The sequence below is a fragment of the Fistularia commersonii genome, chromosome 1 (genome assembly GCF_037954325.1).
Source record: "Fistularia commersonii isolate RoL2024-O1a breed Wild chromosome 1, RoL_Fcom_v1.0, whole genome shotgun sequence".
In the NCBI taxonomy this organism is placed as follows: domain Eukaryota; kingdom Metazoa; phylum Chordata; class Actinopteri; order Syngnathiformes; family Fistulariidae; genus Fistularia; species Fistularia commersonii.
In genome coordinates, this window is record NC_141284.1 from 25,152,419 (window position 1) to 25,177,130 (window position 24,712).

Below are 24,712 nucleotides of genomic sequence, written 5' to 3' on the forward strand. Positions count from 1 at the left end.
GCTCGGTCGTTTATTTATTTACTTACTTTTCCCTCCCCAGTCACATTCATACACTTGGAATCGTGACAGTGTTGAGAAGCTTTTAGATACGTGTCATAATTGAAGGAAAAAAGAGGGTTCAAAATAGAAACAAACAGAGCGGATATGATAATGATGGAAGGAAGAGCATTCTTCTGTAAAACAAAATAAACACTTGAGAATACCTTTTGAGATGAGCTGGAAGGCAGACCCTGGTGCAGACCTGGTAAAAGCATGTTTCTAAAAGGATCCTTTCCAATCAGGATTTAAGATAAAGTTTGAGCTCACCAGGCTGGTATCCGCAATGAGACTGCTCCAGAGACGGGAGATCATCGGAGAGAGGACGGGTCACTTTGGTCCAAAACCAGGGATCATTTCACTTTCGCTGAGGATCTCAGGTCCTCAAACGTATGTGGTGTGAACCTCCTGAAAAGAACAATATAAAGGCTGGAGTCCAGAGATACCTGGCCTTGTTTTTCTCTTGCTTAGAATCACTGGGGTCAAAACGGATATAGACCAGTGTGTCATCGGCATAGGAACGACAGTGGCTTGCAATGAAAGGAAAATTAGTTTCACAATGGAGATACAAACACACATTTTAAGACATTAAAACTACGGTAAACAATCAGAGAATCTCATGTAGCATCAAGGTCTAGACCAAGAGTCGGCAGCTCGCGGCTCCAGATGCCGATCCCTATGATGGAATACGATATAATAATACGATTAAAATGTAACTTTAAATTCGAAAATTATGCTGATCTTGTAACATCTAAATAAAATGTATCAAGAAAAATTAGCGACTGCACGCGCCAGTAAAAGGAAGAGAGCACACAGAAAGACAATGGCATTTTTGGTTTGCTGCCGGTGGGTAATTCAAGTTTTGTTTTTTGTTTTTTTCATAAATACAAGAAGGATTCAAATAGATTATTTTGCTAAAAAGAAACTTTCAACACAGCATTTCTTTTTCAGAATTCAAAATGTTTTGTTGCAAACAGAAATGTAATTTCGTTTAATCTGCAGTTGTTTGTTGGTTTAAAAAAAATGCTGCACATTTTGTTTATACATAGCATAAAGGAAAAAAAAAGAAAAAAAACTTTATGCCGTATCAATTCATTTTAAATTTCAAATTAGGCCTGTGTGGCTCCCGGTGTTTTCTTCACTTTGGGGAAACGGCTTCAAACGGGTCTTTGAGTGATAAAGGTTGCCGAGCCCTGCTCTCGAATAACAAGAACATGAGCTGCGTCTTGCACATCATCCCGATTCTAAGCAGTGCATCCTTACAACCTTTAACACTCAATATCAGATGCTCAGTTTATACTGAAACCTTTAAATAGACGGGACATTTTGGAGATTGTGTTTGATTGTCCAAAAAGTTACCGGCCAAGTTTTCACCGGCCAGAACAACACAAAGCCAGGTGACATATTGATGGTATAAATACAATAAGAGACAGAAAACAAACTGAACAGTTCTATGTTTCATCAGTGATGCACTGTTATTGATATTTTTTTACTTGTGGGCATTTGTACGCAGCTCCTGAAGAGTGGAAGGGTTCTGAAGAAGAGATATTAAGCAGGACACCGTCCTCATGGCGGAAAACTACAAGCTAAAATCCACTCCCAAGACAGTAACCTCCACCATCTGTATCAGAAAGGGAACACAAGTGGAATGGATAAATCGTGCGTGGGATGGAAGTACATTGTCGATCACAGCGATTTTACCTGAAAGGAGGTTGCATCTCCCTCCATGTGTGAAGCTCACTGGTTTTCCTCCTCCCGGATATTCGCTCTGGTTCGGTCTACCTAAAACGGACCGTGATGTCGTAGGTTATCGTTTGCTGCTTGTCTTAACATTTGAGAATCAATATGGAAAGCTCTTTTTTTTTTTAACAAACATCAACATATGGAAATTACAGAAAGCTCAAATCCCACTTCTCCCTCCCACATCAGCACACCGGAGGACAAATCAGCTGCGGGGAATCTTAGCCACTCGCAAAGTCATTGTGTTCGCTGCATTGTTATGATTTACGCAATCATCAACTCCCACACAGATCTGCATGCCTACAGGGAAGATGTTAATGGTTGTTCTTTGGGTGTTGTTCAAAACATATCAGAGGGAATAATGGGAACGTTTGATTAAAAACAGACTGACCAGATGGTGATCAAGAAACCGCCTTCATAGCAGTGGCCTTTGGGAAAACATTTGGCTACTGTCTAATACAGGTGGGCCCAATACGTCGATCGCGATCAGTCGGTCGATTGCAAAGCTAGTGTGGCATTAAAACGTAGACGTCAGCCGATCATCCTCACTATGAAATTAGTCACTTGACTGACGGTCGGTCTGTCCAATCTGACCTTTTCTGACACAGGCGTCACTGCGCACGTGAGCATAACGGCGCGTTCTAGCAAGCTAACGAGTTAGCCTCCAATTTATGTCTTCTAAAATTATGGGTATAAAAATGAGTGGACCAAGTAAAAAGAGAAAAACGTATCACTTCCATTCGGAATGGGAGGCGGACTTTTTTTCACTATGTCATTTTCAAAGTGCGTTTGCCTCATCTGCCGGTCTGCTATCGCTATACCCAAAAAGGGAAATGTGGAGCGGCATTCTCAGACCGTTCATAAAAACTACGACACCGTCTTCCCTCCGAAAAGCGAGCCGAGAAGGAGAAAGGTGAAGGAACTAAAATCCCAGCTGTCGGGACAGCAGTCATTTTTCTCACAGCTAACTTCAACTATGCTTCTGACTCCATTCAAGTCATAAGAATAAGATATTTACCAAAAAGTACTCTGTCGTAGAGTGCCATAAGGATCCATGCTGTTATGCAAGATCCACAAACATTAATTGTGTTGAGTATACTCAGTAGATATACATATATATGAATATATATTCAGCATTTTTAGTGGAGGTAGATCATTTTCACAATTTCATTTGAAAAGTAGCTCACAAGGCAAAAAAAGTGTGGGCACCCCTGGTCTAATACATCACAATGTTCTTTGGGTCTGGGCTGGTAGCTCAACCCTGTGCCCGGAATAGCATCACATTTCAGGAAACACGCCACACGCGTGATCACGCAGAGACAAACACCTGCACACCCCGGCATGCCAGGAAATACATACAGGCCTGCTGATAAGCGACAGAAAGTGAGAAGCTCAGCATGAAAAGTATCCTGTCATATCTGTGAAATGACTCAGTGACCGTGATATGCACAAGGAATCATTAGTGTGTGTGTGTGTGTGTGTGTGTGTGTGTGTTTGTGTGAGATGGCAGTTTTGCCGTCTGAGTGTCTTAGGAACAGGTGCTTCTGTGCTGTGAGCTTATCTCTCTCAAGGTCATGATGAAAACCCAGCGCAGACTTTATACATAATAACAAGTCAAGTGAGAAAAACATCTTGTTCCGTGGCAATTATTTTTGAAAATGACACGCAGAGACTTCCTTTGCAGTACGGCATTTTTGTCAGCTGCGTCTTGCGAAATTTGAATACGGCGCAAGAGGTAGGACGTATACAGGGATGGCTGAAGACAAGGGCGCTTTGAATCACTTTGTCTTTATTATAGAAAATAAAACAATAGCACATCAGTAGAACAATAAATAACCCGGAGCTCATGCTGTTTCCGCTAAAATAAAAACTTGAGCTGCAAATATCGGATACTTTCCGCTTGGGAATGTCACATCATGTTCTATCCGTCTATCATAATTTCATTATTTTTCTTTTCAAGACAAACCAATCTAAATAACACAGCTTTCTTGCACATTTTTGTGAGGAAAAGTTTTGTTCATAGAGTTTGTGTATAAAAAGGAGGTTTAGTACGATGTTAAATGGAGATTCATAATCACTCGGTTAAGTTTAAACGTTATAAATGGTATAAACTATTACTTACTATTAAAGCTACTGGTTTTTCAGATGTATAATGCTAATAACAGAAAATCTAAGAAGGTAATTAGATTAAATGAAACCATTTTTTGGCTACGAAAGCTTCCGCATTCTCCAAATCATGACTTGTGTGAGTCAGCACGAAAGCAAGAAAATTTATTACAAAGTATAAATGAAACTTCCTCCCTCAGATGATATATATTCTCCAACATCGCCAGCTCTCTAATTTTTGTCCGCCATCATCATGCCGTGGCTTCAAAAGGTGCTGTATTTTGTTTCTCTTAAATCAAAACTATAACAAAACATTAAAAAAAAAAAAAAACAGTACACCAAAGATTTAAACAATACTGTTAGAATAAAATCAGTGTCCCTAAAAGAGCAAACATTTCATTTGAATACACAAACCGTCGTAACTTGAGTTTTAACAATGCGCATTTGCATAGAAAAATAAACGTGATATAAAAAAAAAATGATCGCAGTCCACAAGGCTGTATCGATGAGGGACCTCCGCCTCCTGTTTCTCCCGGCTCTTCCTCGGGAGCTAATTGAAAATAGGGTGTGTGCACACACACCCAGCACGATGACATAGAAGGTTGAACTCTCGGATGCAAAAATAAATCCCTCGGCTAAACCGAAGGTCCAACAAAAACAATCTGTGTGTTTCGAATGCAAAAAACGACATTTAGTCTGTTTTTTGCTTTTTTTTCCCCCTCATTCACAAATTCATACATTTTTTCATTCGTATCCGGGATATTTGTGTGTCGTTTCTGTTTCGGTAAAGACCCGCTTGTTAGTGTGGTTGTATAAGCATGTGTTGAGCGTGTGTGTCTCCATGTACAAACTGTATTTATCGCACAGGAGATTCAAAGCCTCTCCCATATCAGACGTGGGCGCTCTTGGCATGGTTGACGGAGGCCGGGGCCGGCGGGTTGTTGCCGCCTCCCTGTTTGGAATAGTAGAATCGGTTGCCGTCCTGGTAGGATTGGGACTCGGACTCCGACGAACAACAGGTGAGAATGGACCCGCCCAGCAAGGAGAAGACGGCGCCGACCCAGCCGGTGTAGAGAGAGAAACCAAAGGACATCAGGCCCGTCTCCTGGTGCACCCCGATGGGAAACCACACTGTGGACACTATTCCACACAGCGCTGAGGAAAAACAGAAAGAACGACTGTTACGTCCGCCTGCAAGGGGTACGGGAGGATTCACCCGCAAATATGCCAGATCCAAAATACAGTCGTATTCCCGGTGGAGCATCTGACAGCTGCAAACCTGATAACATGCGAATTGAAGTATTTTAAAGTCCCTTGAATCTCTTGAATGGCAATAGTAGAGTTCATTTTAAGATCACATGACTCGTCACACTCTGAAATCCTGTACTTTTAACAAACATTAACTCCCCTAGTTCTTTTCACTTTTGCCATATTTTCAGATTACAGATTTTCTGTATGCCTACCGAGTATTCAATGTGGACTCTTATCACGCTCGGCCATTGGGATCTTTACCTTTTTCAAAATTCTGCATGAGTCAACATGAAATATTTATTATAACTGTAAAAAGTACAGTTTAATCAATGCCATAGTCTACATGGAACCTGTGTTCGACAACCTCCGATGACATCCAGCTGAGCTAAATCATAGCCTACGAACTGCGGACGTTATTGATAAAAGGGAAACGCAAAGCGGCAAAATAGAACATTCGCAGCGGGGGACGCCATTCTTTTTTTGAGAAAATTCAACCGGGGAGGCACAACGGTGTAAAAGACATTGTCTTCGGATATCATTATCACGGCGAGGGGCGGCAGAATGACACAGAAAAAGACATTTTTGTAACTGGTGAAAACAAAAAAGAAATGCTGCGTACTAGAAGTTGAAAAGTTCCTTAGACTAGCCTGGAGCCAAACACGTAGATCTCTCATTTGTTGGGTTCTTAAGAGTACCCACATATGACAAAAAGCCTTTCTGACTCAGAGAATACAGAGATAATCGGTAAAAGAGCGGCCAAAAAATCATTCTAGCAATATTTTTTCCAGAAAGAGCTGCATTTAATGTCTCAAGCGGACACAGAGTTTAAATTTCAGTGAACACACAAAACTTCAATATCCTCGCAAACTGTTGACGCCGGGATGTTGTTGCTACCAGTTGGGAGCCAGAAATGGTAACATGACGACAAAAGAAAATATCCAGGATCAAAGTGGAGGCGGGGGGGGGGGAAGTTCAAGTTGCGGTTGCAGGTGCAGAAATATCGTCCGGCCAGCTTTGGAAAATAGCGCAACGCCCATCCAATAAACTGGACATTTCGGGGAGTGTGTTTCCATGTGGTTCAGGACAAAGCAGGGTGTGGAGAGGAGTAGGTGGGCAAGAGGAATGTGATGATGGGGGGGGGGGGGGACAGAAACATAAAGATGTGTGTGTGTGTGTGTGTGTGTGTGTGTCCTTTGAGAGGAAGACCATCATATTCAACATCCTTTTACTCATGAACTGTTTAGGTGGGGTAACCAGATGTCAGACGAGGTGGGAGTGAACATCTGAGCACTAAACAGACTGACAGGCCTGGGTTATATTGCATTCTGTAATAGCCACGTTTGATGAATGGTGAATAGATGGTTAGTAAAACACTATCAGATATATTTTGATATTATCCATATACCATCTGTGAATATGTACAAAAATAAGTAGATTTTTTCCAAAATGCCCAGAGCACCTACTCGGCGTATGACATCTCTGCTTATTTTTAGTTGATTTTAATGGTGTTTATTATGTTTGTTATTAGCAATTACGCTATAACAAATATCCTATTTGTGCAAGATAAAAACTGTATTTTTTAGATGATAATAAATAGTGATGCACCGGTCAGCACTTTGTTAAATGTGACATATTACACAACATCATGCTATGTCCCTCTTATTCTTACCAGGTAAATCGGTTCATGCGACAGATATGGATTTTACGAGAGCCAATTTAAGGCAACTTAGAGCAGCGTGGCATGGATGACGGTTAAAACATACCGTACACGCATCATAAACGTAATTAACACTTGAAAATAACAATCATACAATCATACAATCATAATTAACACTTGAAAATAACAACTGATTCACATTTATATAGCATCAGATCTGCCTCTTCGGGTCACTTTAAGGTGTTGTCACTTGTAAACTCGCTGTTTTGGAATGACAAGGAAGTAAACCGCTTACCAACGATGAGTATTAAGACTCCTCCCAAGATTGCACGTTTGTTCTTGGAGCTCTGCGGTTCGTTGCCGAGGCTGATGCACGGCATGGACATCAGCACCATCCCCACAGCCGGGAGGCCCAGGATGGACCCGATGATCATCAGCGCCCGGGTTGTCTGGATGTAGGCTGAAAAAATATGCATTATGAATAGAAAATTGTTCATAATTCTATCCATAATTCACTTGAAAACAGCAAATTATTATTCTTAAAACACTCACGTCTCCTTATTTTTTTAAACTAACAGGATAAAACCCAGTGTGATTTGCAATGTGATTTAGATGGCTCGGCAATAAGCAGATACTTTAAAAAAGAAAATATTTTAAAAAATACCAATATCTTTAAACAAAATAGTCTGTTTGGAAAATTGTGGTTGATTTTCAGTGGTTTGGTGTGAAAGTATCAGGTGAGAAAAGAGGGGATGGAAACGGGCCATGAATGTGTGAGGATGAGGAGGGTCCTTACCTGGGAGCTCCAGGATCTGAGTCAGGGTGAGGCAGTGGTAAAGTCCCGTGGAAATGACACAGGACGCCCACGGTCCCTTGCCACCCAGCTCGTCCATCTTCTTGCAGGTGTTCAAGCCGTACTTGCAGGTAAAGACCCACTCGTTGGTGGAAGTGGCGATCACGATGCCCAGCCATCCGACGCAGCCGAGGAGGAAGCCGCCCAGCTGGAGACAAGGGTTTGCCATGGCGCACAAGAAAAAAAGAAAAATTACTCTGAAATCGTTAAAACGCTGACGGAAAGCCAAAAAAAAAAAAAAAAAGAAGTGGTAACAAGAATTAAAAAAAAAGAAAAAAAAAAACGCACAGAAATCACAATTCGGATGTAATATTCCACGAAAAAAACAACAAAACAAAAAACAAAAAGTTAATCCAGAGTTACTTTCCTCCAGCGGTCAGTAATCCCATTCATGAAAGTCAGTTACTCACTTCAAAAAAACATCAAGCTTCTGCTTCATTATTGATTTTATAGAGGAAAGTCCGGAGAGAGAGACTAGAAAAAAAAGAGCCTCGAAATTTTAGACCAATCAGATCATGGATGAAAAAAGCGAGAGCAACAACATTGATTTGCTCTCCCTCTCTGCAAATTACATCACTTTGCTGCCATCTACTGCTCATTTGGGGTCATATTTCTCTTTGTTTCATTATTTCATTTGCGTGTTTATATATGTATGTATGTGTGTGTGTGTGTGTGTGTGTGTGTGTGTGTGTGTGTGTGTGTGTGTGTGTGTGTGTGTGTGCGTGTGTCCACGTTTGAAATCACCCAGCCAGCATATCTATTGTGGAAACTACTACTGTGGTCCATTATAAATTAAGCCATTCATTCTGAGCCCACATATTCAAATATTATTGTCATGCAAGTGCTTCATACACATATCTCGTATGTCTGAGTTTTTTTTTTGCAAAGTTAACATCACAACCTGTGTATATGTATTATAGCCATCAAATGCTGTATTTAAATATAGATATTCATATTTACATCGATATATACATAAATATACAAACACACAAACAAGCATATATACAGTACATATATTTTAAGTATAAATACACATACATATATACACACACACACACACACACACAGATGCTCCTTTGTGCCCAGGGCAGTCTGGTCGGCACACATCCTCACTACCCCATCCATTCTGTGTTGATTATTTTTATCTTGTTGGTCTCAGCCCATTCACATCCTGCTTATTTTTGTTATTTTTGTCATTGCTACCTTACTGTGTTTATGGTCCTGACCTTGAAGTTGTTGTTTTGGTTGCCTATTTTCACCCTTGCTGTTTTTTCCGATCCTTATCCCTGATGTCGTTCTTGTTGTTCTCTCTGCAGCCGATTTATTTGTAGATGTCTTCTGCTATCTTCTAATTGTCTTCTAATTGTCTCTCTATTTATGTTTATATTAATATTCATTGATAATATAACTTTTACACTGCTGTGACATTTCCCAATAAAGTTTATCTTATCTTAAACATATGTCTATATTTGTATATAAGCTGCGGTGTATATATACTTATACAGGATACGCACACACACACACATATATATATACATACGTATATACATATATATACAACCACACATATATAGACATACAGGACTGTCTCAGAAAATTCAAATACTGTGATAAAGTTCTTTATCTCCCGTAATGCAATTAAAAAAAAATAAAAAAATCATAATATTCTAACATTTTGAGATAGGATTTAAGTTTTCTTAAGATGTAAGCATTAATCAGCAATATTAAAATAATAAAAGGCTTGCAATATTTTAGTTGATTTGTAATGAATCTAAAATGTATGACATTTTGTTTTTGTAATTGCATTACAGAAGATAAAGAACTTTATCACAATATTCAAATTTTCTTAGACAGTCCTGTATATACACACACACCTTTATATATTTATATACACACAAACACACACACACATATATATATATATATATATATATATATACACACACAAATATGAACACATATATGCACTATATGGCCAAAAGTATTTGCTCACCCATCCAAATGATTGGAATCAAGTGTTCCAATCACTTCCATGGCCACAGGTGTATAAAATCAAGCACCCTAGCATGCAGGCTGTTTTTACAAACATTTGTGAAAGAATGGGTCGCTTTCAGGATCTCAGTGAATTCCAGTGTGGAAGTGTGATAAGATGCCACCTGTGCAACAAATCCTGTTGTGAAATTTCCTCGCTCCTAAATATACCACAGTCAGCTGTCAGCTATATTATGAGAACATGGAAGAGTTGGGGAACGACAGCAATTCAGCCATGAAGTGGTAGGCAAGGTAGACTGATGGAGCGAGGTCAGCGGATACTGAGGGTCATTGTTTGAAGAGGTCGCCAACTTTCTGTCAATCACTACAGACCTCAAATCTTCATGTAGCATTCAGATTAGCTCAAGAACTGTTCACAGAGAGCTTCATAGAATGGGTTTCCATGGCCGAGCAGCTGCATCCAAGCTACCAAATGCATCGCCAAGTGCAATGCAAAGCGTCAGATGCAGCGGTGTAAAGCACGCCGTCACCGGACTTTAGATCAGTAGAGACGCGTTCTTTTGAGTGACGAATCGCACTGCTCCATCTGGCAATCTGATGGACGAGTCTGGCTTTGGTGGTTGCCAGAAGAACGGCACTTGTCTGACTGCCAAGTGTGAAGTTTGATGGAGGGGGAATTATAGTGTGGGGATCGGATGAACTTGACTGGCCTGCACAGAGTCCTGACCTCAACTCCGTAGAACACCTTTGGGATGATTTTAGAGCCGAGACCGAGAGCCAGGGCTTCTCATCCAACATCAGTGTGTGATTTCACAAATGCACTTCTGGAAGAATTACCAAAAATTCCCATTAACACACTCTTGAACCTTGAGGACAGCCTTCCCAGAAGAGTTGAGCTGTTATAGTGGCAAAGAGTGGACCGACATTGAAGCCTATGGATTAGGACTGGGATGTCGTTTAAGTTCATATGCAGGCCAAGGCAGGCGAGTGAATACTAATGGCCACATAGTTTGTGTGTGTGTCTTGCTGTTGTAATTATGGTTCATTTCTATCTATCTATCTATCTATCTATCTATCTATCTATCTATCTATCTATCTATCTATCTATCTATCTATCTATCTATCTATCTATCTATCCACTGTCTTATCCTCCATTCAGGAACATTGTGAGGCCGCAGCCAATCAGAACTGTCATTGGGGTGAGAGGCGGGTCACTGGGTACCACCCTGGACCTGTCAATCACACTACCATATACTACTATTCCATCTCCCGGAATATATTCCGTCGGACGCAAACGCAACATTTGTTTGTCTGATTACACTGTTCTCTTACTTGATTAAATTTCGGTGACGTTACAACACTTATCAGCATCAGCTAACATACAGTGGAAAATTCAATGTGATTGAAATGTTAAAGAATAGTTATCCACACATTGGCAACCATATCTATGCTAAGAAAAGAAAGTAACATGATAAAATATTTAATATCTTAAACGGGTTGGGGGTGTTTAATGAAATTCCAGCATGTGTCTGTTAAACTTTAAATGAAGCACTCCCTTGCAACTTTTGATAAACTCCTGAAGTATTTAAAGAGTCTAGTTGTTGTCTTACTCATTTAGTGTCCCCTGTTGGCTGGACGTCCCTGGGTCCCCACCTGACTCCATATATAGATAATCCGTCCCTGAAAAACAATATAAAATTAAGAAGCGTCTGAAGAGCGTCTCAACAGAAATGCGAGCATCCCAGCGGCTGAGGCGTCTGAATGCTTCCAACTTACGACTAATTTCATTTATGATTTATCAAACTTTAGTCAAAGTTTTCTGCCCAGAGAACAAATGCATCAGCTGAAATTAATACAGTATATGAACAAACACTCATAGCAATAAACAAATATCGTAACGCCCCACATCGACACAAAAACAATGTGTATTATGTGACTTGTGTCAGCACGGTTTACTTAAGGAGGTATCAAATGTAAAGCAATTTTGATACAGGATGATATAATCTAGAGCTATTATTCACATTTTGTGTTTTCATTTTGGGTGGAGATGTTGTCTATAAATGCTTGCAATATCTTTTAATACTGCTGTTTATCTCCAAAATCTGGATAAACGTAATTACTGATAGACTTGAATAAAAGACTCACTTCCAAGTCACAAAAGCGGAATGAACAAAAAGTCTCGGACGAACAGAAAATGATTTCGGCGTACGGAGCGGAGACTATGAGAACAGAAATAAAAGAAAGCAGTTTGAGAAAACGGGAGAAAAAACTGCAACGGTAACATATTCAGATAAACTCACCAGTGGTCGTCTGGGCCGGCGACCCCTGTTTTCATCAAGGGGGTCGGTGTCGACGTTGTGGTTGACCACACGTATCTAGGGGTGGTGTCGGATCGGAGAATGCTTCACAAGATGAACCAACAAGGTGACGAACCCACTCCACGACGTGCCGGTAACGCACAGGAGTTCTTTCAGCACCAGACAGATCCCACCAGAGTGCACCGCCGGAAATCCTCCCTGCCGGCAACCATCAGACTGTATAACTCCCCACTCTGAGTGTAACACACTCGGCGTCAGTTGGCTGTCGGTCCGTATGTGTGATAATTCCATTATATTTTGGTGTTTCCTAAGCAAACACCACGGTTTATTCACATAAATACATGTACTTGTAAATACACACGTGTATGTGTGTATATGCGTCACATATATTTTAACATGCCTTTAACTGTAGTTTTATATATTACATTAAATCTTTGCCGTTTTTCATTTTTATTATTTGCAGTTTTATTGTTTATTTTTATACAGAGTTCTGTTTGGATTTTTCTCCGCTTTATTCTGTGAGCAGGAGCTGCTTTCAACAAAAAGCAATTTCCCCCTTGGGAATCAATAAAGTATTCTGAAATAATGCAGTCCACTCCAGAAGATAATTATAAGTACAATTTCCCAGTTTCAATAAGATACATTCAATCTATAATAAAGCTGTGGAGAGGTTTAATCTGGGCTAATTGTTGAAGTGAATGACACAAGGGGGGGGGGGTTGGTTTGTGCTGCATCTTGACCAGGGCAAAGGTACAAACTGACTTTATGCAGCTGTAATTAACCGGTAGGAAGTGATCAATGGCTAATGAAGCAAACGGAGAGACAGAGACATTTATTCTAAACCATCAGGGAGGAGCAGGTTGGCAGCACGAATAAATACTAGACATCAGTCTTGAAGCCGAGAAATAGCCAACAAGTTTTAATTATCCGTGGGTGTAATAATGTAAAGCAGTCGGGGGCGGGTCAGGAAAGAGGATTCCAAAAACATTTAATTTATCAGAGCCAACACAGAAAACTTTGTAATTAAAAGCTATACCCTTAAGCTGAATATAATGAGGTGTTAAGAACACCTTTTGCCCCTGAAATGTGGTCCCTAAATAATACCACAATGAAATATTTAAGTCTTGGAGCGAGGGTATTCATTTTCTTTGTGCACCCAGTGAAAAACATAGGTTGGAAAATGTCCTCTGTAATTAACAAACAGTAGATCTTATATTCCTGTTGATGTCTTCTAGTCGTGGCAATTGGACTTTTAATGCTTCTCTTGAAGGCGTTTCACCCCTCAACTTTTGTGGGATTACCTGGATTGGAATGTGAAAAGGTAAATCTAAACCAAGGAGTGACACTTGTTGGATCACATGAACTGAGGCTGAACTTACATGTAAAGATTTGATAGTTCGGTGTAACCTTACTGTTCACATGTATCCCCACATCGGTTACGATCGCAGCAGTGAGGTAAGACCTTGTGAAGGACAACAAAACTCATTATGTATCACATCTGTACCCTACTGGACCTTTGTCTACAAACCACCTAGTTCCAGTTGAGGGCAAGGCACTCGCTTCGTTCAGGGGAACACCGCCAAAACATTGGTTCAGGTATGTAGTCGACACATGGGCCAAGATCAAGAAGAATGAGGTACAAGCGTTCACCGCTGGCCTCAAGATGATCGACACCCACATTCACAAGGGAGGACGTCGTTTCTGACCAACTCCCCTTCTTGGACTTTTGCGTTCGCATCCAAAAGGACAAAAGATTTACAGGAAACCAACACACATCGACCAGTATTTACATTTCGACTCACACCACCCCCTTGAGAACAAACTGGTGGGAATAGGAACTCAACACCACCGGGCCAAGTACATCCCATCAACCGCCGAAGGCAGCAGGACCGAGGTACAGCAAAATAGGAAAACCCTGAGATCCTTAGGCTACTCTTATTGGGCCAAATCAGAAACCACCAGAAGCAGGAACATAGAACGGGAGGAAGAAACGGAAGAACATGGTCATACCGTATGTTGCCGGCGTTTCGGAAAAACTCCGATGGGTGTTCGACAAACACCATATACTGGCACATTTCAAACCTCACAACACCATGAGACAAAAACTGGTTCACCTGAAGGACGAAACACCCTGGCAGAAGATGCAGAATGTGGTGTGTGCTGCCGTTTGTGCTGAGGATTGTGTCGACATCTACATTGGAGAGACCAAACAACCTCTGCACAAACGGATGACCCAACACAGGAGAGCCACTATTCCAGGACAGAACTCCGAGATCCAGCTCCCCCTGAAGGACAAGGGGGGCTGCTTATGAAAGTTGCAATTTCCGTAATCTGGCCAGAGAAGACAGATGGTTTGAGAGAGGAGTCGAAGACGCCATCTTTGTCAAAACAGAAAAAACATCTCTGAACAGACACAGAAACAGAACAGCCCTCAGACACAACCTTTTGCAAATGTATAATACTGTTCTGGATCAGTAATACTGGATCAATACCAAGACGGACTAAGCCCATCTGAACCCTCCGGGAAAGAATCACCACCAGAACCGCCGGAAACTTCCACCTGAGCCTCAGTTCATGTGATCCAACAGGTGTCACTCCTTTGTTAGCTTTACCTTTTCACATTCCAATCCAGGTATCCCACAAAACTTGCTCTTTTGTCGCAATGAATGACATTCCATTTGCATAACAACTCCCTTAGACCTAGTTTCTGCCGATCAACTCTATCATTTACATAACAATCCACCAAAACCCAGACCAACCCAAAACCCTGGCACATATATTTGTAAACTCCCCACAAGTCATTAGAACTGAAGGAGCCTCCGAGAGGAGGAATGAAATGTCTTATAGTGAAGAAATTCAAGTCCAGTTGCCACAGCAAGAAGATTTCCACAGGAATTAATCTGTCTAATAGATCCTCAGTTATTGTCTGATCATTTTATTGTGTCACAGGTCAGACCAAGAAAAGCACAATTTTATACTATATATATATATATATATATATATATATAGTGTAAACCCTGTGTAGTATAAAAAATTACACTATATGTTTACATTTTATATTAATACTATATAAATTCTACTCTCTATATATACATATCTATCTATCTATCAATATACAGATAGATACATATAGTATAATATATATATGTAATACTTTTATTCTATAGACATATGGGTATATATAGTAAAAATTATAAAATCATATATATATATATATATGTTATATTTAATTAATCGAAATAATTAATTAAAATTAATTGAAAAAATTAAAAAATACACTTATATGCTGATTTCTAGCAAAAAAGTCCAGCTGTTTTTTTCTGTTATCCCTCTGTGAATCCCTTGGCTCGGTCTCACGCACACATACTTGTGATAACACCCCACCCCACCCCACCCTTCCCCCCATACACGGTATCTCCAAACCATCCTTTAGCAGATTGTGTGTGTTTGTGTCAAAGCACACCACAGCAGCTCCGACCCCTAGGGTCCCACCCTCCCCCCACAAGGGGTTTGCAGCAAAAATGACTTGATAAGATTTTTGCCCTCATACTAAACCCCACGTCACCAACAGAGGGCAACAGAGCTCAGGCGTCAGCTGGAGCGGTTCATGTGCGGTGAGATGAGGGGTTTCCTTCCTTTTGTCCTTGCCTTGTGAAGTGAAGTAGGTCCTCCATCGCTCCTCATCAGTCCACTGAAGTGGCAGCAAATGCCGATCTCTCTGAGAGGAGGATACGGGGGGAACACACATAATGTCACAAGGTTAGAAATTACAGTAGTGCACTTTGTTCAGCTATGGATATTTATGTATTGTCATTTGTCATAAGACATCTTTAAATGTGTTTAATATTTCCAAGCTAATAATCTTGACTAAAATCTCTAAACCTGATTTTGTTGGCACTTAATTTTGTGTGGTAAATAGATGGGAATTTTACCAATAAAAATAAAAATTAAGATGATAACACTAATAATGATGATAATAATTATAATAATAGTATTATTGAAAATAATTTTAATACTGTCAATTATTATATATATTATTTAAACAATTATTATTATTATCACTTAATGGTGATAATAACAATAATAATATAGTAAAATAATTATCTGTCAGCTGGTTGATAATAATTATGGTTACTTTTGTCTTGATTGGCACTATTGACATTATATTGATAGTCTTATTAAAAATGACAATGATAATGGTAAATGTGACAATAATAACAGTAGCAAGGATGTTTCAAATAATTATTTATGTAAAATGCATTAGATCAAATCACAGCCAAAAGACATTTGGAGTAGATTATTACACAGATTATTATCACATGAGACCCATTTAAGAACTTCATGATTTCTGATTATTCATTCATTCATTTCCTAAAGTGCTTATCCTGCATTCAGGGTTACAGGGATGGTGAAGCCTATTCCAGCTGTCCTGCAAGAGACGGGGTTGGTCGCCAGTCAGTCCCCGGACCACAGATCGGCATGCAACAGCCAAACTTTCTCTCATCCATATGTCTGGTTAATTTTCAATGAATTCCAAAGAACCTCCTGCATGTTTTTGGAGGAAACCAGAGAAGCAAACCAGGGCCCTCCTTCCTGTGAGGCAGATGCGCTCACCACTGCGCCAACTTGCCACCCATGGTCCAACTTGAAAAAAACAAATATTCTGAACGTACCGAGAAATCTTTGGCAGATTTCAACGTGTTTGGAATACAACATTTCAATTTGGTCGATTCTTCCAACAATATCAACTCGTACCTGTCAGAATCCGGCGTCCCAAATCAACCAGCTGCCCAGATTAGAAATGAGAAATACGAGAGTAATGAGAGCTTAATCAAAAAGCAGGCAGATGAAAAGCAAAAGAGTTTCAGACAGCAAATGTAAGACAATACCATCACGTTACTGCAAGCCAAATATTTCCAACAGCTGCTGCCAAGTAAATGCCTTCCACTGATGATAATCAATTTAGGTTTTTATTGTGCATCTTCTATAAGAGGCATTGAGTTATACTCACTCAGGGATTTCTTTTTTGAAAATGGTAATTATTTTTCGACTTTTTTAAATAAGCTGTCCCACACTTTTGAAGATGACAGATAAGTTTCGCACTTGTCATTTGCTCAGATGAAGAGCTGCAGGCAGTTTAAGATGATTACAACAGGAGAAATGACACACACACACACACACACACACACACATACTGCAAGCCTCAAACCCCTGTTCTGCTCAGATATTCCAGCTCTGACTCTAGATGTAGCCGCCGTTGAGTGGGAAATACAATAATCTTCATTATTAAATATATCAGATGAAGATGAAAACGTATGACACGAGTCATGATGTGGCAAGATATGACCACATTATAGATCATGGAGGTAAGCAGTCTGAGTCAGTCAGCCATGTAAACAGGCAGTGTTACACTTCATCTCTCCCACCATTATTCTATATCTCAATCATATATCTCTCCAGACAGAAAAAACTCGAGAGCGAGCGCGTGGAAGTGCGCGAGCAAAGCGAATAGAGAGGGCGAGAGAGACCGAATAAGTTAAATCCTGTGATTCCCAGAGCTGTTTGTCTGATACGGGAGGAGTGAGGTGGCAAGGGAATGGGAATATTATGCTAATGTGTGAGGATTGCAACAGAGACGCTGACATGGGGGGGATGAAGGGATTTCAGGCCTCCCGGGGAGGGAGAAGAAGCGGCGGCGGTGCATGTAGACCCTGCGGGTGAGGATGAGGCATGTGGTGAACACAGAGAGGAAAGTTGAAAGAAGATAGCGAAGCAGATAGGATGGGAAGTACGGCCGCCACTCCTCCTTGTCGCCGGGTATCTCTGTCAGTCAAGGGGCCGCAATGACACGGCCTTTGCAGAAACAAGACGAGCGGCCCAGCTCGGAGGAGAGGTGCGATCGTACAGAAAGACTGATGAGCAATGAGGCCATGGAGAGCAATGATGGACTGATGGGAGGAAGAGACAGGATTTTTTTTTTTTTTTCGACACAATAGCCCATGTTGATTGAGAGGCGGCCACATTGGATGAGTCATCCTGGTGTGGTGGAAATAAAGGGTACTTTTTCAAATCGTTGTTAAGTCACATTCTGTGATTCATTTCATTTATTGGTTCCTTTATACAGGAACAGTGTACAATAAATGCATGGTGGCAGACGCAGCGCGATGTTAATTTCCATCTGTCGCCTCTCCGTCTGCATGCGGTGCACTCTAATTTCCACACAAATACAGATGCAACTTAGGAAGCAGTGAGGACAATCTTAATCAAACAATATTTTAAGCAGTCTCTCATAGCTGATGATCCTGTTTGTTGTATATCACCTCAAGCTGGTACAGTTATTGGTTTACGGGACGATTGCTAAACCCCGCAGCTTCTTATTAATGTCAACAAAGGAATTGAAAAAAAACCCTCAGCTGTTTGACTGATGGGCGGCTTCGGTTGACTTTCAACACGGTTTATTTTTTGAAAGTTTTCACATCTCTTGAACTTAAGTGCACTGACACTCTCTAAATGAACGTTTCTAATAAACTGTAACGGGAAAAATCAATTCAATTCGTGGACCCTGATTTCTTCTTTCCTCAAAGGTTGCCTCAAATGGGCTTTTGCCGCTTTGATGGTCATTTAATGGTGTGATTAGATAAGAACACTTTATTTTTTTGTCATAGTCCGGGGGACTGCAGAGTTTGGAGTGCTGTTGTGCAATTAAGATAAAAAAAGAGAGAAAGAAAACAATCTGTAAAAAGAAAATAAAACACATTTACCATTACAAGAGTATAAAAAAGATGCACAAAGTGCCTGGCGCCCACTCAGCTGGCGCTCGCATCACCCTGTGGTTTCAAAACCGCCTTACACTGGATTACATTCACCCATTCACACACGCCGATGGCAGCAGAGCTGCCACGCAAGATGCTAACCGGACCCTCGGAAGCAACCGGGGTTGTTACAGCTCGCCCGAGGACGCTTGGGTCATCAGACCTCTGGAGCTTATTCAGAAAGCGGCAGCCCGCCTGGCGTCCAACCGTCCCAAATTCTCCCACAGAACTCACCTTCTTATGTCCCTACACTGCCTCCCGGTTGCCACCCAAGTTCAAGTCCCTGGCGCCCGCCTACCGGGAGGTGAATGGGACCGCCCCATCTTATCTCCAGGATAAGGTCAAGCCACAAGTACCTACCCGTCCCCTCCGATCTGCCACCTCTGGGCGACTGTTACCCCATCACTCCTCGGTGGTGGGACGAACTCCCGAAAAAGGTCAGTGCAGCGGGGTCGCTGCCCATCTTTCGCCGTGAACAGAAAGCATACCTCTTCACCAAGCACTACCCTACTAATTGCACTTAGCCCCCAACACCCCCGCAAAAAATTAATACATTTTTTTAAAAAGGATGAAATGAATGTGTGTATGTATATGGTTCTAAGATGGCTATTTGGTTGAGTGGTCACTTCTGACTTCTGGTTCTTTGGATCTTCGGTGACTGAACTGCACTTCTTGTAAGTCGCTTTGGATAAAAGTGTCTGCCAAATGACAGTAATGTAATGTAATGTTTGGCATGAAGGGCCGAACTGCCAATCTGACGACCGCCCCCGTAGCAAAGCCTTGACCATCTGAGCTAGCAGGCAAACTCATCTCCCAGCAGAAACCCTAGCACGCAGTTGCCTTGGAGATCATATTGGTGTGATAATATTCCTGTTTCAACAATGCAAAATCCAAAAATATCTGCTCACTTGTCCGATCTGTGGTACTTGCATCGGTTTCGATTGTTTGCTCCTCTCGTGCATTAATTACCAGGAGGTACCGCGTGAGTCGATCAAACCTGTTTGTGTTGATGAGCGTATCGATGTGTATTCATCATTGCGTGATTGGCTGATTAGCAGTCTCGGTCTCAGAAAAGCTGCAGAAACCTGATAGGAGATTTCCTGATCCGAAGTGAAAAATTAACAGGAAGGTCAATGACTTTATACTTCCTGGACTCGTGTCTGTTTTGCAGGAATGCCAGCTGCTGTTGTGAGATAGAAATGAAATGAAGTTTTTTTGTTTTTTTTTTGACATCTATAAAGTTGGCCCGTCAGGCCGTGGGAGTTTTGAACACATGAATGATTGAACAAGGGGCCATAGACTGTCAGTAAACAATGTAAACAGGATAGATTTCCCCTGCAACATTGTGAGCTGCCTGTCAGGGCCACCGGTTTATTGAACACATTTGACTTTAAAAGCAAGATCACCTTTTATTTTGGTTGGTCTTGAATAGAAAAACCTGCTTCCATGCATTATAACCAGATTGAATACTTTGCCTGAAATGTTCTTTTACTCTCGGTTGACTAATCGTTTGTTGGATTGCGATTTGTGTATGTTGATTCTTTCCAAAATACAAACATCTCAGTCTTTGGTAAAACATTTCCCTTCTGGCAGTACTGCTGAACTGAGTTATTGGAAAATGAAGGATTATTGGTGTACAGAATTGCTGCACAAGAAGAAATATTTCTTTCCCCTAAACAACTTCGCAACCCTCAACACTTTCTCCCCCGTCTATAATGTCTGCCACGGCAGGGTTGCATCCGCTAGCAATGCTGTAGTCTGCACTTCATTTGGGCGCAAAAGCTCACAATTTATGGGCACATGATTGAATGAGCTGCAGTCAATGAGCTGCGGGCTGTAAAGGCCCGCGCACGGCGTAATTGAAAACTGTTGTGAAACAACCGGGACCCGCTGAGGGTGTCATTCAAACGGTAGCGTTGCGAAAGCCGACCCGTAAAGACGATCCAAAGTCATCCGAAGAATTTCTAAGTCGAGCCTTTTTTTTTTTTTTTCTGCCAAATCTGAAGCACATGAATGAACGGTTGTCAAGAAAGCGAAGAGCACGCACTCTCAATCTTTTCATCATAGTTCGATTTCTGGCATAGCTTTTGCTGACATCTGTAAATCTGAGAAAACCCTCCAGTAAAAGCTGTACCCGGCACGCGGCTGAAGTGCTACTTTATGGTCCCGCGCAGACCTCTTTTGTTCCGGACTTCGGTGTAGATGATGGAGCAGACGGAGCATATTGCTGCGGCGGGAGCCAAGATGCAACTTGATTTGTGTCTAATCCTCCGATGTGTGTGTGCGGTGCGGCAACCATCACTCACCCCAAACTGTGTTAGCCATTAGTATCAATTAATCGCATCAAACTCTGTCAGCCATTACACTCAATACATCACGAGAGGCTCTGCTAACTATGTACCGCACACGACCAAGCGCTGCCGCACAGCCGCTACGCCCGGTAGGAAAGCGCAGGACACCCATTTGTCAATCCGCACATGATATTGGCGAGAGTGTTGGAACTATCAGGAAACATAAAAGCGGGGCCGACAAAAAAAAAAAAATATGACGAGCGGTTGGTGTAACTCTTTCTGGCCTCGGGGGACCGCGGTGCACAATCTCTGTCGACAGAGGTACGCTTTGATATATACCATAATAGTTCATTAATGCTGAGAGGAGATTTACGCAGGCTGCAGGATAGAGGAAAGTGGATTAACAAATGGACATTTTGTTTTCCAAACTACATGATCTGAAACTCATATATAAACATATTTTAAACCTCCTTGACAGCTGGCCCCTTACCACATAAACTTACTTTCCATTAAGCCCGAACTCCCTCTTCGCTTCAGTCCCCTCTGTCCCCGGCATTTTAGAACCGCTCGAATTAGCTTTCTCATCATTCTGCTTCTCATAATCTTTCTCCCCTCCCCCACTTTCTCCTGTTGTCACCAGGAATAGAATAATGTAGTGCTCTTTACATGGCGGGGCGTGCTTTATCTAATATAGGAGATGGGAATGTATGTGGCTTGGAGACACAGAGAGAGCAAGAGAGGGAGAGAGAGAGAGAGAGAGAGACCTTATGATTCATATCACCTTGATATAACCTTGATGTCATCCTGGGCTGAATTTAAGTTGGGGTGTATGTGGACCACGGAAGGACCATGCATTATTGAAAGAAGTAGTTCGATAAATATATGTCTCTATTTCCTCTCAGGTCAAAGTCAATTTATCTATGCCACCCTTGAATATGTTGATTCGATTCGAAGATATGTTTGACCTGACTTTATATCTATGGAATATGTACATTTACAGAAACGCACAACTATTTTGTTTTATCATCAGTGGAGCAGATCCAGGTAACGGGGACAGGAACCGTGACAAATATCACATAGACCAGCCGTTCTTAACCCGGGTTCCATCGAACCCAGGGGGTTTGGCGAGTCGGTCTCAGGGGTTCGGCGGAGGTCGAAACACACACCCGACGCAAATAATTCGTGATGACGTGCCACGCCGGGCCATCACTGGCCGCAGGTGATCACGCTGCATAGCTTGACTTATCTGTGAAGCTAACTTGTGACTGTCATGATGGCGTTGTGTGATTTCTTTCTTAATATATGAATCCCTTCATACTAATTATGTCAAGCAATATGTACAATATGGATTCACATGTATAACAGAACATGATGGGAGGGAGCACCCTAACTATTTTTGTTTTAGTGTCAAAATCATGTTTTGCTGGTTTTGTTCTTTTACTGTAAACGATGATGTATGGACTAGAAACTGTTCCAATGACCAAAAGACAGCAGGCAGAACTAGAGGTTGCAGAGATGAAGATGTTGAGGTTCTCTTTGGGAGTGACCAGGATGGATAGGAACAGGAATGAGGCTATCAGAGGAACAGCACATGTTCGATGTTTTGGAGAGAAGGTCAGAGAAGCCAGACTGAGATGGTTGTGTCATGTGCAGAGGAGGGATAGAGAATATATTGGTAGACGGATTCTGGAATTGGAGCTGCCAGGCAAGAGGTCTCGAGGAAGACCAAAGAGAAGATTTATGGACGTAGTGAGAGAGGATATGAAGGTAGTTGGTGTGAGAGAGGAGGATACAGAGAATAGGGTTAGATGGAGAAAGTTGACTCGCTGTGGCGACCCCTGACGGGAAAAGCCGAAAGAAGAAGAAGAAGTTCTTATTCCGTGAACATATACCTATGTCCTGAATTTGAAATAATCACATTTTATTTCCAGTAAAGAAGGGTTTGGTGAATGCGCATGGGGTTCAGTACCTCCACCAAGGTTAAGAACCACGGATATAGACCTATTGACTGTCGCCATCTTGGCATGAATTTGCTAAACTACAGCTGTCCACAAAACGGTTAAAAATATGGCACGCTGGACGTGTCACGGTGAGAATAGTTATTGGAAAATTACCTTTGAAAATGTTCAGGATTACCTTTACTTTGTAAATGAATGTTGTAGCGAGTAAAGCTCTAGCGGTTAACCTGAGTCCGACAAGGATGTCAGAACCTCGAGAAACACCCCAGCAGGCTTCAGAACTGTTGATCCGCATTTCTGACAGTGGTTTCATCTGTCAATGAAGAGACGAAGAAGAGTGGGAGTTGAATATACTGTACATGCACTGTTACGAGCTTGAGTGCATTACATCAGGTACTTCTAAAAACACATATATATAGTATTCTAGCGAGTCATGAACATTGGGGTTTATGTTGATGCTTGTTTTCTGTGTGATTTTTGGGTTGCTGGGAATTTTGTGGCTGTGGTTTGAAGTGCAAGGATTTTTTTTTTTTTTTTTTTACCTGGAATTGAGCGGGAACAGTTAGTTTTATTGCAGGCCGATAACAGCTATTGTAAGTTTTACCGTCAACCAGGTGTCAACCCTGACTAAAACGCTTCAGTATTCAGAGAATCCGATAATATCACTTTATTTGGAGCTGATTGCATTTATAGTTGTCATACCGCCACCCTCCTCTCCACATCTGGTGGGGGTTGGGGGGCTCTAAAAGAAAATGCTATCCCTCTATGAAGTACCATAAATTACCATCAGCTACCCATACAGTTGTTTATCTAGCGGTCTATCACGCGGCAGTTACGACAAAAAAGAATGTTCCAATGGTTGTAAAAGCGAGGGTCATACTCCCGACAATTTAACGGCTACAAAAACTCAGCAAGAGCCATTCTGAAAAGGTTTTCTGAAAGAAATGCTATTTTGTTGTTTGAATGAAAGAGTGAATGGTTGTATGTCCCTATATGTGGCCTTGTAATCAACCGGCGAGCAGTCCAGGGCGATACCCCAGCTTTCGCCCAGCAACAGCTGGGCTCCAGCCCCACGAGCGCAGGATAAGCGGCGCAGATAATGATTGAATGAACATGAGAATCTGTGGGGACCGACTCGCTTCTGAAGCCGGCCTCGAGTGGTGAGTCATGGAAGCGCGGTTTGAAGCACTGCCGTGTGGATTTTTACTGAGCGTACACACTTTTAAGCATCCCCTAGTCCAGTCCTATATCAGCTACCGCGGTGAAATCTGTCTGTCGTTCAGAAGAAGTGAAAATGTGAAACCGGTGTGCAAATGGAAGTGCCGGGGATGGCAAACTTTTCAATTTTTGAAACCCCAAAACACAGCAGAGAGCCGTCAGATGTGGATAGGGACTTCAGATGACTGCTGTGGATATTTGTCCAAAGACCAGACCCATTACTATTTCCACACACACAGTAGCTCCTGTCTATGTTTGAGATCCCAACTGGATTGTCAAGGCAATGGGGTCAGACTCTGAATTTTTCATTTTTACATCTTGTGCCTTCATAATACCACACTATGAGGTTATATTGAGTTTGTACAAATGAAAATCCCCTGTCCCTTCAAGGTACTTCCCTTTTAAATGCTTTTATAATACTCTTGCAGATATTGTGAACTTTTTGTCCTATTGATCTCGATGGCACGCCAAGAATTCAGA

General features: G+C 41.5%; 1 protein-coding gene and 1 long non-coding RNA gene across 2 annotated transcripts in view; both read right to left on the reverse strand.

Moving 5' to 3' along the window:
• Window positions 1-3,548: 3,548 nt before the first annotated feature.
• cldn11a (claudin 11a) lies at window positions 3,549-8,098 on the reverse strand. The gene is made up of 3 exons (XM_086156352.1): window positions 7,587-8,098; window positions 7,086-7,250; window positions 3,549-5,037 (listed from the first exon to the last, which is right to left on the reverse strand). Exons 1-3 carry the CDS (start codon window positions 7,810-7,812, stop codon window positions 4,772-4,774), a joined length of 657 nt encoding a protein of 218 aa, XP_086012478.1. The 5' UTR covers window positions 7,813-8,098; the 3' UTR covers window positions 3,549-4,771.
• Window positions 8,099-15,540: 7,442 nt separating this feature from the next.
• Window positions 15,541-24,712, reverse strand: part of LOC147237955 (uncharacterized) — a 52,975-nt gene continuing 43,803 nt past the window's right edge. Inside the window, exon 3 of the long non-coding RNA XR_015106913.1 lies at window positions 15,541-15,671. This is a non-coding gene — a long non-coding RNA (uncharacterized LOC147237955). The remainder of the gene's footprint in view (window positions 15,672-24,712) is intronic.

Coding starts and splice junctions, on each gene's coding strand:
- cldn11a (XM_086156352.1), bottom strand. CDS start 7,812: ATGGCAAACCCTTGTCTCCAGCTGGGCGGCTTCCTCCTCGGCTGCGTC. Junction 7,251..7,586: donor TCAGATCCTGGAGCTCCCAG/GTAAGGACCCTC, acceptor ATATTTTTTCAG/CCTACATCCAGACAACCCGG. Junction 5,038..7,085: donor AGTCTTAATACTCATCGTTG/GTAAGCGGTTTA, acceptor GTTTTTCCTCAG/CGCTGTGTGGAATAGTGTCC.